At 37.5% G+C, this 14368-nt stretch overlaps 2 protein-coding genes across 6 annotated transcripts in view; one reads left to right on the top strand and one right to left on the bottom strand.

Moving 5' to 3' along the window:
- The window catches only part of CMSS1 (cms1 ribosomal small subunit homolog), a 247938-nt gene that overhangs the window by 9991 nt on the left and 223579 nt on the right, over nt 1–14368 (top strand). The gene's annotated exons all lie outside the window — the stretch shown is intronic.
- The window catches only part of FILIP1L (filamin A interacting protein 1 like), a 214444-nt gene that overhangs the window by 7953 nt on the left and 192123 nt on the right, over nt 1–14368 (bottom strand). For both annotated transcript variants that reach the window (XM_075167835.1, XM_075167843.1), the window contains one exon: nt 9351–12123. In XM_075167835.1, the coding sequence (XP_075023936.1) occupies nt 9351–12123 (2773 nt within the window). The remainder of the gene's footprint in view (nt 1–9350; nt 12124–14368) is intronic.

Genomic DNA, 14368 nt, shown 5'->3' with positions numbered 1-14368 from the left:
TGCCAAAGATGAGATACATAGATCCTGGGTCTGAAAGTATGTAACTCGTTTCATGTTGTTATTTTCAAAATCAGGAAGTTGCAATTTGTAGCTTTTTTTTTTAAATACATTGAGAAAGGAAAGAGTTTGGCTTTGAAAGTGAGGAAAAAGGAGATGCGTTTTTCTTTGCTCTGTGTTCCTTGAAGATTTTACCTCTAGGTGGCAGCAAAGTTTTTCTTTTGTACTGCATCCCAGTATTTCACTAAAACTGGACTGAAACTTGTCGTTAAATGCTGAGTAGAAAAAATTAATATGCATTTTCAGGGTAGTTTTGAATTTTAGCACTCATATTGTTAGAATGCAAGGGGAAAAAAGAAAAGAAAAAAAAAAAAACAAACCAAAAAGCATTTTGCTTCAATTACCAAAGGCACTGTGTTAAGAAAGAAGGGGTTGATGTTGGAGGGGATAATTGTGTTACTGTTATATGGCTTTCCTTGAGTACTGAGTTGAAAGAATTTACCTTCTGACTATGTGGTATTGCCTGGTAGATGAGACACAGTATTGAGAATAAAACGTGCTACTGTCCTAGCAGTGCTACTGTCTGATGTAAATTTAGAGATGATATAAAACGTGCCTCAGTTTCCTAACTATAAAAAGAATTAGATTAGCCATCATTTGCTAAGCATATTGAGATTAATAGATAAAAATATTTATGTAAAGTCTTGCGTGCTAAAGTGCGATTGTATCTCGAAGAGAGTTGTGGGGTTGTTTTTTGTTTTGTTTTGTTTGGTTGGGTTTTTTTGTTTGTGTTTTTTTTATTTTTTGAGAAGTGTTCCAGTTCAGAGATTCCATAGGGTACAAAGTAGTTGGAGGATTCTGTCTGTAGTTGATTGAATAGCAGTGTTACTACTTCAGGGAGGTATTTTTAGGCTCAGATTTTTACAGTGTTCTCAAAACACCCCTAGAAACGAAATGTTACCCAGGGGCTACCTGTCTGAGTAGTTGTGTGGTTTTGCTTTACTTAATGTGTCTAAATACAATTAAGTAAATATTGGCAAATAATTACTGCAACAATAAAGACAACCAAGCCCAAAGACATTAAACTAGCCACATTTTTGAAATGAGAACATTGTGGTATGTTTTTCTGTAAATATAATAGCATCATATTAGTTTAACTAATTAATTAGTTTTAGTGTTGGGCTCAGAAAATACCAAAGTTTTTGTCAGTAGTGCTTATGGTCATAGAAATAAGTAGTTAAAGCTCATTTTCAAGGCACGCAATGACCTTAGAATCAAAAAAACTGCAGTTTCATAAGGATCTTTTAACTTCCTCAGTTTTAAATTAACTTCTGAAGTAGATGTCAATCACCTGTAATAGGAATTGGCAGGAGAAAGGGTGTTAGTGTGAGAACTTGTATGCAGCGGCTGTGTTTGTTATATCATAGTGAATGACAGCAGGTACTTCAGGGACAGGGACAAATGCTCCACGGGTGACAACTGTGGAATTTTCACATGTGACTGTGAAAAAGGCCCTTCATAATTTCAGGAAGTCAACTGTGAAAGCATGCTCTGAAATATCAGGAAATTTATTCCATACAAACTTGGTTTTTTTCCCCACAGGCACAGGTGGCTTATCTGTTCTTTATATGGGCCATCAGGTATTTTACCACAATACAATGCTTGCTTTCTGGGGAGTGGGCTAAGTCAAGTGTGTGTGTGTGTGGGGGGGGGGTCTAGGAGAGAAAATACATCTGTTTCTGTGTTGTTCAAGTAGTTCTCCTGCCTTTGATCCTAATGTTTTTATTTTTCTGTGGAAGTATGATGTATGCTTTGCTTCCTGTTTGAACTGTATTCATTTAAATAGGGGGGGAGCATGTAGTACTTCTGCAGTAAGTTTTCGTATTTACCTTTCTACAGTCATTGTAGAACTTGATCTATGAGAGAGAACTTTAGATAAGGTTCTTTCTCACTGCTTAAATTTTTAGTTTAAGAAATTTGAGTAACAGAGGGTATAATTTTCAACTTTAGTGAAAGTGGCCAGGGGATGGTGCTGAAGATCCTTTGCACAGAAGTCCACATATCTGTATGTGCACAAGTGTGCCTCTTGCCAGACTTAAGTTTGTTCCTGGATGATTGAATGCAGTCAGAATGTAAGCCAGGTCTGCAAGTGAGAATGAGTTAAGATGAAGCGATAAAACTGAATATTCCCTTTGGTCTCCAAACAAGACAGCTTTGGCTGCAATTTCCAGTTGGGCTTCCTCAACTGCACAGAGCATTCGGATATTTCATTTTCTTTCACTAGGTCCTGGCATCTATCTTCTAGGAATCCAGAGGGAAAATTCTCAGTTGCTCTGCGCTTCCTTTTATGCAACCCACTTGTGTGCATGACTATATTGAGATGTGTAAGCAGAAGCAGTATAAATAATCCTTATACTTACTAACGTTGGTAAGACCTTAGCCAGAGTATTGTTTGGCTTGGGGCACTGCATTGTCACGCCATTATAAACAGCTCTGCAGAGGGAAAATGATTAGTAATCTGTACAGATTTATCTGGACAGCTATTAAGTGGGAAAGGAATTGGGTTTGTTTCATCTGGAAAAAACATACCTGAGGAAAGACATGATAATTGTCTTCTAATATGTGAAAGTCTGTTGCAGAGAAAATAGTTTTCAAAGTCCAGTGGAGGGATAGGAAAGTGAACACTGGATTACAATTTTAGCAAAGGAAATTTAGTTTAGAAATTAGCAAGATTCTTAACGGCAAGGATGTTTCAGCCCTGTTATAGATTCCTAGGATAACTGTGAAATTGTCATTGCAGAAGTTTTTTAGAACAGGATGAACTGAACCAGGCATTTGTTTGGAAGGGTTTAAGTTAAGTTATAGTAAGGGAATAGGCTGGAAAATGTCCTGAGGTCCCTTCTAAGCTCTGTTTTCTGCGATTTCTACTCTTCTGCTGATATTTGGCCTATTATAGCACTCATGATTTAAATAATATGACCTATTTGACAGAAAAATCTATATTAGAAATAATTTCCATATATGTGACACGATTTGCACTCACGTACCCAAATGTGTCACTGTGGTCTTATTTCCTGAACAGCAAGTTTAAATGTACTTTCTGGTGGTGGGGAAAAGAAGCATGGTTGGACAGGATTGGAGGCAGAAGTTGTATTCCTAATTACTGAAATTCTGTTATATGTCTTGCTTTTCTTGGGACATGTCTTCACTGGGAAATGTGATCATCTCTTAAACATAAGACAGTTTGAAGACTCATTTTAATTGACAAGATGCAGGGAAAGGTAACGTTTTGTGGGTCAACTCCCCTAGATCAAGCGTTTACCTGAGACTGGTTGATCAACATTGCCATGCAGCTGGCTGTTCTCTGAAATGAACAGTTGCTTGTTGTTAGTTCTCTTCCCTTTGCACCTTGAAACAAGGAGGGATCTCGGGCACCTAGGGTAGTATGGCCTTTTTAAAGAATACTAAACACACTGCAATATTAATTCTGTCCAGGAGAGGTTAGTACTGGCACTTAAATGTTTCTGCTGGTGCTTAACTGTTAGTGTTTTTATATAATACATTATTTTACAAATCTGTGAGATCATCAGTTCACTTGGTTTAAAGCTGTGCTGCCATTTGTTGAGTAAGATTCTTGGCAGTACAGACTGTGGGCAGGTAGGGATATATGTGTTTGCGTATTTCCAAGTATGAAGTTTTTAAAAATGTGTGGAACTGCGCTTATACCTACACGCACCTTTTAACATGAAAATGTCTTCAGTATTAATATTGTCTGTTCAAAAGCTTTGAATATATTTTTCCCATATTAGTTAATATATATGTTGAAGAAGTATACAGGGGTAACCAGGTTGGGCCAAACGTGTTGTGCATGGAGAAGGAAAAAGAACCCTCTGCTTTTACCATCATGGCTTTTTTTCTGCCTGGGAGCAGGCTGTTTTCCACTGTGAAGGCCACATTTAAAGATGTGTTAACCAGAGTCCTATTTTAAATATATGTATATACATATATATAAAAATGGTTTTTATATGTAGAAAAATTATATTTTAAAAAAACCTCTACCTTATGTCCAGCCAAGATTGGTGTTTCTGTGGGATAAAACATGACTTATAATGGCTTGAGTTTGAGACAATGAAGAATAAGAAATTCTAGATTCTAACCATGATTGAAGCTGCCTTGCTGTGATTTTGCACAAGTCAATTAACTTCTCCCCTAAAAGAGGAGTAATTTCTTCTTACTACCCCAGAATGTTAATGGGACCGATGAATGTTTGTTGTACATTTGGAGTGCTTTGTGATGTATTTGCATGCTAGATTGTCTCTCTTCAGACAATAGTGGTAGCATCTAAGGTGATGGGACCAGGGCTTTGGCAGTGATTCCAGCATGAAGTGCTCATCCTTTTTGCTTACCTCTTCAATTATGCTGATGTAGCTCTTTTGTAGAGCTGTGAAATGGATCCTGTTTTTTTTAATAAAGATCTGTGGAGTGTGGTTTTTTGTTGTTTGATTGTTTTGTTGTTGTTTTTTAAATCCAGATTAGTTTCTTGACCTGGTTTACAGTGCTGCCTTCCTGAACAGTGATGACAGCATAACTGAAAAGGCAGTATTTTGTGATATGGGATGTGGTAGGGGTAAGAGAGGGGAGGGAGCTTCTTTTGCTCAACCCTATATGAAGACCCTGTGATGTCAGGCCACTGCTTGGCAAGTTAAGAGTCATTGATTAAAACAGATCTTTCCTCTTGTACTCAAGATCTGTTTCCCAAGAGTACTTTGCTTAGTGGTCAAAGAAGAATCATGTTCAGTTGGCAGCTCTGATACTTGAGACTTTCTGAGTGCCCACAGTATGGTGAGTCATTGGGTGATGTGCTAGTGGAGAGAAATCAGCTACATCTTGGGACCACTGACTGCAGGTTTGTGAAAACACTTCATGCTGCTTAAATTTTTAAGGTTGGTCTTTTTTTTGAGCGATTTCCCACTTACAGTACTTGGTGTTAATTTTAAAATGTCTTTATACACCCACTCGTGCTGTACTTGAACCATAAGATCTTTTTTGTTCTGTTTCTTGGTAACATAATGTTTTGGTAGTCTTTGCTTAAGCCTGGAGATTAGGCAGTTGTCAGTTTTTGTTTTGCCTGTCTCAATATCTGTTTCCTAGGGACAAAGTCATCCTGCAGATGGTTACTCCATTTCCATCACCTAACCCTGCAGCATCCATTCAATCTTAATCAGAAAGTAGTGCTGTACTACTCTGTTTCTGATTATTTTTTCCCTAGTATGGGGAGCATGCCTTCTTAAGTCTTGCATGAGGTGTTTACATACAGATCTTGTTTCTTATTACAGCCTTACATTCTGTCCCCAGACACCGTATTATCTACTGTGCTTTGGATCAGGAAGATTAGCTGCCTGCTCCTCTATTTTTTGTCAATTTTATTTCTTAATTAGTTACTTGAGGGAGGTTTTTGTATAACTTGAAATACTACCTCTCAGTTGATGGATGGGCACTTTGCTCTCAGAATTTCTTTATTGCTTCTTATTCTCTTCTTTTTTCTTTTCCTCCTTTTTCCTTCCCTCCCTCCCCTCATCCATCCTCCCTGTAAGGACAAAATTTACAAATATTTCTTTTGAAATATTTAATCACATAAAAAGAATGACTTAAAAATGCTGAGCACCGAACTGTTTATGCTGCCCTTGCTTGTGTTCCTTTTCTCACTCACTGAAATAAAAGTGAAAAGATGAAGGAAAGTGGGCTGATAATTTCTGCCATTTTTTATCAGTTAATTCTCCCTTTCTTTTCTGGGGACTTGACTTAACATCCAGGGGAAAGGGTAGATTTTTAGACTTCAGATGAGATGCTTGCTAAGAGTTTTGGAAAAGAGAAGGGTTGATATTATGATCTGCTGAAAACCGCTTTTATGTTCTCTTTCACAATTTAATCCCTCTGATATATGCTACTTACTTTGTGACCTTTAACATTCAGTTGAATCATTACATACCTGTCAGATTTCAGGCTTTTGGGCAAATGCTGAAAACAAGTGTGTCTCAGCTTCCAAATACTTACCATTTATGGAATGCTTGAAATCCCCAGAAAAACTGCCTTACTTGGTTGAATTTTAATATGATTATGGTTGATGTTTTTGTTCAGAGTGTTTAAATCAATTTAATTTTCTCCTTGCTCTGCTGTTTTCTCTTTATCTGCTAAGGAAGTAGGTGAATATTCCCACTCAGCAAAATGGAAATAATCTGAAATAGGGAGTGGTGATCTGAACAACTTGAGGTTAATTTGTAAATAGGTAATTTGCTTATTATTATTAAGCTATGCTTCCTATTTGTTATTTTATGATAAAATTACAGCTAACTTATGTCTGTTCAAACAATTAAGTAAGTTTCAGCTCTCAACAAATACATCCAGGTGTTTGTTTTCTCTGCTGTGTGCTTTGAAATAGATCTTGGGATGAACAGGATGAACAGATTTTATTCTGCAAACCTTATTTTTAGTCAAAGTAATTATTTGATTTTTCATCTAAATGAATGACAAAAATTCCACTGTGAAGTCAGTTAAGATCTAGATTGTTTCATCAGCAGGTGAATATAAGCATCCCTTAATCAAGGTGTGTTTTTAGGAAATGCAGCAAGTTCATTTACAGGCAATGGTGATGCTTCTTATTTAGGAGTTAATGGTCATGAGTGGCTGCTTCGTTTGTCTTTTGTTAATTGAACAGTTACTGGTAAACCATCACCAGTGTAAGGATTAAGACAGGAACAGAAATACTGTCCTGTTTAATTATTAAACTTGTAAGTGGTGTGAACTCTCACCTAGGTTTTGTATTCATAATAGCTTGGGAATTGTCCAAACGACTAAGTGTGCTTATTGCTATGTCCTGATTTGTGCTTTTCTTTTACAAGACGTTGTAATAGATGGCCAGGTGGTTAATGATCAACACATTTCTGTGTATTTTGGAGTGCAGGTGTAAAATAAAAATCTTGTAGAAAAAAAACATTTCAAGTCCAGCTGAAGAAAATACTAGTGCTTCTGGAGGACAACTGTTAATCCTTTAATTTTTAGAGACTCTGGTGTCGGCTAGTATACTGGCAAGTGTGTACTTCAGACACAGTTATTCAGTACCATGTTTGTAATGTGTCCCTGCAGAGATTTTGGGTATGGATCAGCAGGACATGCATTAGAAGTGCAGAGAACGTGTTTTGAATGGACTGCTTTTAATTTTGAATGATCCCTGCGGTTAAGAATGTGTAACCTGAACGTAGTTAAGTAACTTGTTTGTATAATTAGCACACACTAAAATTATTATCATCTTGACTTGCCTGAGTGCTGGCTGCTCTCTTGATCAGTAACTTTTGCTGAAGTTGGTGGGAGCCAAAGTTTGCTTTGCAGGATAAGACTGTGTACTTGTTCTGATCCAGATCTTAGTCAGATCTCACTTTTGCAGTCAGTGGAGATAAACTGAGACAAAACAAGTGGGAAGGACCTCTTACGAAGCCCAGTAACTTCAGGAGATGTTGTATCAGCATGACATTAAGCTAGGCTTGTGCAGGTCCACATTTTGTCTTTTTAAAATGTAATACATTTGTTATATCCATTTCTACAGCATGTCTTATAAGTTAATATTTTTTCTTCCCATGTTAATTTTACTGAGAAAAGTGTGTATGGGTGGTGGGCTTTGCTTTTCAATAGAAACTGTCCTTCTAAAATCAGTTATTACCTACAGTTGTAATCATTTAGAATCCTGTTCATCAAAAGGACTTAAAATGATTAAAGTCTCCTTGTTATGTGAAAGCATGTGCCAAAGTCCTTTGCTGAATCAGTTGCTAAGTGATACTGCAGAAATGTTTTTTTTTCTCTAGATAATGTAAACAGAATAAAGATATGGGTTTAGTGAATGGGGACTTTCTGCTTACTTGCAAACTTCCTTTTTGATAAGGAGGTTGAATTTTTTTAAAAATAATTCCTCCCCCTCCCCCCTGCCAAAAGCATAAGATAGATAGGCATTTAACTTTTTAGAATAAGAAGCAGCTGTTCCAATTTACATTTGCAGTTTACAGCTTTTGAAAAAGAGACATTTGGAAGTGCATTTCAGGTCTTTTGGGCTGATTTACATTCTGCGTGAAGTTGGTCCACTACTAGTGATATTTTCTGGGAAGTTAGGATTGACTGCTTGGCACACGTCTAAAGGGCAGAACTGCTTATGTTTCTGTCCTTTTCTTAGGCACTAATACTGTATCCATCATTGAAATACCTTAACCTGTTTTGTCCATTCTGTATGGTACTCCTATTTACCATAGTTCTAGAGGCGTACATATTTGGAGAGTTGGTCTAATAGTACTTCTTAATGCTTCTGTCAAGCTTTCTCTGCCTATTATATGAAAAACATGAAGGTGTGCCATAGTTTGCTAATCTTGTTTCTTATTCAGTGTACCTGTGTGATGTATATTGTATGCTGAATCGATGGCTAGGAGCTTAGGTGAAATTTGAATATTATGTGTGAATCCATTCTTCTGAATTATCCTTTAGGAATGTAAGTGTTGCTGTTTATTGTTTTATAGTGTGCCTAAACGATAGCAGTTTTTCTGTTGTATTGGAAAAAAACACTTGCCTTTTTTGGGAGAATCATTTTGTGATATAAACTTCTGAACTCAGTTCACTTACAAGAAAAGTTTACAGGAAGGTTTAAAAAGAGTTTTAACCAAACAGCGTATAAAAAGATGGTGAGGAAAAGTGGTGGTTGTGCTCTGGAACATATCATGTATGCATCATAAATTTGTAATGAGATACAATACATAATATTTTCAGTGTTTGTGTGTGATGTACTGATAAGTATCTAAAATGAGAGGGCTAGGAGGAGTTGGGAAATAGTGGGGAAGATGATGAATCCAGTCTTATCTGAAGTTAGCAGGCAATATTATGGCTTAATTCAAATTCTACCGTACATGCAAAAAAATACAAACACACATAACGAACAAAAATATTCTGCAAGCAATGATAAAAATAATCAATTATTTACTGTTTTTGTAATGTTAAAATATTTTACCAAGGCAAGTTGCAGTCAAAAGTAATGTGAGTTATTTTGAAAATGGAAATACATAAAGATGCATTTATACAAGTGCAAGACTAAATATTTTACATAACTGTATTTCAATGAGAAGATATACAGTAAGTGCACACTTGATAACACTAAGCAGGCAAAACTTAACGTTAGTTCCATATACTGCTGTATAGTTCATGCACAGATCTCTCCCAAAGTAAGGGGGCTGTTCCAAATAATTCTTGCTGGGATGAAAAACAGGATGGGTTGTTGGTAAGGGTGTCAGCATGGACGGGGGTCAGTTATAGACATTACTTACTGTAATTTGTGATTGCCGTGAGAGAGGAGTGGCTGTTGGTGTGATAGTAATACTGCTGGTGATTTTACTGGTGGGCTTACTGGGTAGGCCATTAGCTAGCGCTGGAGTTCTGTTGTCTTGCACTGGATTACAAGGGCTGATGGGCTTGGAATTGGTGACAGCTTGGATGTATGGACTTCCTAAGTGGATGTGGATTTTGTTATCCTCAGTAGTTATTACACTTGATCCCGTACTGTTAGATCTCTGAAACTGCCATGACGACTGCCTGTCTGGGGATACTCTAAAAACGGCATGTTTGGCTCCCATTTCCAAAGGCTCTGAGGAGAGTATTTGTTCCTGAGAACTTGAGCCTGGTAAAGCCAAAGGGGACATTGTTCTTTCAGGAGTTAAAGAACCACATGATTCAGGAGTTTGAGATCTTGCAAAAGTAGCCATAGTAATAGGAGAAATTACTTGCTCTGGGCTCATGTAACCTTCTGCTGCTTTTGATTTTACAGGTGTTAAGGAGGCATTTTGAATAATCGTTATTCTTTGCTTTGGAGTGCCACAGTTAGGTATAACTGCTGTGCTTGTGTAGGAGTGAGGACTTTCAGTGGTAGGACTAGTTATTTCGAGTGTTGCTGTGTTCTGTCCATGGTCTGGAGTTACTTTTATGTGAAGAGGTTGGCCAGGTGTGTGGCTTAGCACTAGGTCTCCAGTCTGTGCACAGTTTCCATTTTGCTTTGTATGAATCTTTCCGTTTTGAGGGTGGCTCTCCTTGGACTTCATCCAAGGGATCCATAATTTTTTGTTCACGGCGTTTGCAATGGATGAGTTGCTTTTGAAAGACACTGTTTGTTCCCCCTCATTGTTGTCTTTGTCCTCATTATCGCTGTCTTCGTACAGCTGCCCATTTATGACTGTTCGCTCTAAAGGCATGAGGGTTTTGTAATCGGGTGGTTCATTGTCTGCTGGATCTGTCTGAACTTCTTTAGAAAAAACTTGCAAATCAGAAATTCTCCTTCCATTGAGACTGGGGGAAGTTCTTGCTGAACCATTGAAGTTCTTGCTGAAGCGTCTGTACCTCTCCAATTCTTTCGTGAGGCTTTCCATTTCTCTTGCTAACTCCCTGTTCTTGTTTTCTTGCTGGAGGAGTTTCTTCTGTAAGACTGTATGATCACCTCGGAGGTGACAGATTAGGTCTTCTGTTGCCATGTATTCATGAATTTTCTCTTTCAGTGCATCTACTTCTCTGGAAAGATGACTTGATTTAGCTTCCTCTTCTTTGAGCTTCTTAAAAAGACGCTGCTCTTGATTGGACTCTGCCTTTTCTGTTAATTTATACCTAGCCACTTCCATTTTCACAGCCTCCAGCTCCTCTGATAGGAGCTTGGCTCTGTCCCGTTCATTGACATATCTTCGTTCTAGAGACTCAAATTCATCTTCAGTTTTCATAAGATCATCTTCTATAGCCTTCATTTCTCTCAGCTTCTGTTTAAGCCGCTCAACTTCTTGAGACAGCTCTTTGATTTTGTTGTTCTCCTGCTGCAAGGAGGTGCTGGATTTAGTACTCTCCTTAAGTTTATTTTTAAGAAACTCTTTTTCAACAGCTTCCAGTGACTGAAGTCTTTTTCTTAGAATATTCACTTTGGAAACAAGATCACTTCCTTTCTCCTCTTCTGCTTTGAGTTTGTTTTTCAGTTCATCTCTTTCTTTTGTAACACTGGACACTTTTTCCTCTGCATCAGATTTTGATTTCAGTGCCTTTTTACTTTCTTCAATTAGTTTTTCTGTAACGGACATCACTTTATTTTGTTCTACCTGAAGCTGAGAAGTTGCAGCTTGCAGCTTTTCTTCTGTTTGCTTTATTTTTTCACCCATAGTTTTTCTTTCATCCACAAGCATCACTGTTAGACTCTTCAGCTTTGTTAAATCTTCTTTAAGTGTAAACTCAGTTTTTTCTAACTTGCTTTCAATTGCTTCAAGCTCACCAATTCTAGCTTTTAAGCCATCCAGCTCATGGGACAACTGCTTTGTTAACATTTTTTCTCTTTCTAGGTTGCATTTCAGGGAGTAGCATTCCTGTTTGCTCTTGTTGAAAGCATCTTCTAATTTCTCTAGCTCCATAATTCTTTTGTTGAGTTTGTCAACTTCCCCTTTAAGGTTCTTGCTCTGTGATGCTTCTTTTTCTAACTTTCTATTAAGTTCTCTGCACTGATCTTCCATTTTTATGAGCTCTTCATCTTTTCCTTCCATCTCCAGCAGTCGTTTCCGTAGTTCTTCCACTTCGGTCATAAGCGTGGAGTTCCCACACTCTCCCTTATTTATCTTATCCCTTAGGTCTTGCAGTTCTTCTTCTGCTTTTCGTAAAGATTTATTGGTCTCTTCCAGCTCATCAATTTGTCGGCTGAGAGCAGTTAATTTTAACCGAAGCTGACGATTCTGACTGTCTTCATTGGTTAGTTTGGCCATCATTGCTTCTTGGTCCTGGGCAATCTTACTGCTTTGGGCTTGAAGTTCAGCCTCCAGCCTGCTGGCTCTCTGTTCCTCTTCTTGAACTTTTGCTTCAGCAAAAGCCAACTTCTCATGCGCTTGTTCTGCAGAAGTGCTTAATTCTTGAATTTTTTTACTTTGTTGATTCAACTGCTCAGTGAGTCTTTGCTGTTCATCCACCACCATTAAAGCAAAGGATTTCAGTTTAGTCAGTTCTTCTCTCAGTTTAGCTGTTTTCTTGTTGCTTTCCTTCTCTTTTTTTGCCTGATATGCTGTTTCTTGTTCAAGAAGTTTTTTCAACCTGTTGGAGGAAATAATATTGTATTTTGTAGCCATTTTAATGGGCATTTAAAAACACGCCTGAAATATCATGACATCTCTGCCAGATATGCATGAACATCCACTTTTAAGCTTGTAGTGTCATGGGGCCCACAGGCCTTACTTTCTACTCAGAATTTCTTTTGTAATGGACACTTCAATACGATCACTTAGACTTAACAACTTCAGTAATTATGCATCTTTGATTACATTTTCAGGTTTTGGCAGGTATCAGTGCAACACAACTTTTTGCTATTCTGCACTGGAACAACACTGATCTGGGCTGTTTGCTGAGGGTAGCTATGTGCCTGCAGGTTTTTTTAAGAAATGTGATTATCATAGTGGTTGAGAAGTTAAATCAGTGCAGCCCTCAAGGGCAGGTATAATTTACAGCATCATAAACCTCCTAATGCCTTTAAGTTACTTTTAAACCATCCTGATATTTTATGATGTTTTATGATTAAACCTTATGGATGTTAAAGTATGTGAAGGAAATGTAGCCACACTAGGCAGTTAGACAGGCTGCCTAATGTCAATTTCTAAGCAGCACATCAGAGCAAAACTAAACATGGTAGGTAAGTCAATCCTCAGTGAAAATGCAGGCCCTGGGACCTTGTATTATACACACACACAAAAAAAATGCAGTCAGCAGATAAACAGGTATTCAGGTTGTGCCTTTTGAACTTAAGAAAGCCCAAACGCCTTGCTGTTTGTTATAGGCTTTGAATTCGGTCTTATATCCAAAACTTGCAGATATACTTAAGTGCAACCCTGCTTTTACATGATTCTTGATGGTTTTCATAATGGTTTTCCGACATTAGTTTTACAAGTTTATATTAGTACTCAGTCTTTACCAAGATGTAACATACTTAATTTGTTAGAGACTTGGGATAAGGTTATGCATTTGTTTATATAAGATCCTAAGAAACCTCCGAATACCTCAAACAATTAGGTTCTTTTGTAGACTACTTTGTCAGGGAGATGTTTGTGGAGTTGCTCTGAGGTATGATTAGATTTGGCCACCACATTTGCCTCCTTTCAATTAGATTTTTCCCACAGCCAACCTATAACCTTATTCTAGTATTAAAGAAAAGTCTGAAAAGCCTAGATAGAAGTAATAAAGTATTAGAATTTGTATGTTTCACCGTTGTTCATATGTATGGTACGTATCCAGTTGTGTAGATTATACGAGGGAAATGAATTAAGTATCAGAAGTGTACTTGCACAAAATGACTGCTTCAGCATTCATTAGCTGAGGCCCCTTGCTTTTTTTCAGTTTTTTCCCCCTGTGAAATATAACGATGACTCGCTAGAAGTTGCTGCTGAAACATAGGATTCGTGTTCCACATTTGTCTCTAGTCACTATTGTGATGCCCTTGTCCAAGTGATGAATCTTTACAGCTTCCCACTGACAAGTTCCTGTTGCAGCCTTCCCTTTCGTTCAGGAAGAGCTTAGATAACGGCCTCCTTTGCACAGCTCTTTGTTGACTGACTGGAGGCATATATTTCTGGGCATTTAATAGGCTGCCTCAGCAACATCCCGTTTGGCAGCATTGTAGTTTTCCTGCATGGAGAGAGAATGTCTTGCCATTCTACAACTGTCCATCAGACTTGTCTGATTTAATGATGGTATTGTATAGAAGTCTATGACTTTGAAATTTCTTACAATACCTTCACCATCCCCACTGTTTTTATTTTAGTGTATAAGCTGCACTATATTGAATGTAATGAAATGCTTTATATGAAAAATTGACAGAATGGGAAGTAGCAATAAACAGAGTTGATATCAAAGAATTAAAGCAGCCCCAAATTCTTTACAACAGTCAATTAACGTAACGGGGAAAACAGACATGAAAAGGTATAAGTGGAGAGGGAGAGGTTTGTGAAATGAGCTTAAAGGAATGCTGCTGGTTGGCAGAACAAATAAATGGGGAGAAGACTGCGCCATCTTCAAAGGCAGCTTTTTACTGTGTTTTTGGTGTATAAACTTTTGTCCACTTTTCAGTCTAATTTCAGTTTGAGTTCTTTTTAGTGTAAAAATCTCTCTTCCCTCCCCACCCTTGTCTCTAAATGTTTTAGTAGTGAAGTTCAATTGATGATTTACCGTTGCCATAGATATAAAACCATAACAGAAGCATAACTAACAATTTCATTTGGAATGAACTCAGTTTTTGTGTGTGTATGAAGTTAAGACATCTTATATTAATACTGTTAAAATAGACTTGGGC

This window comes from Calonectris borealis, chromosome 1, assembly GCF_964195595.1.
Source record: "Calonectris borealis chromosome 1, bCalBor7.hap1.2, whole genome shotgun sequence".
Taxonomy (NCBI): Eukaryota; Metazoa; Chordata; class Aves; order Procellariiformes; family Procellariidae; genus Calonectris; species Calonectris borealis.
This window is presented reverse-complemented; position numbering and strand designations above follow the sequence as displayed.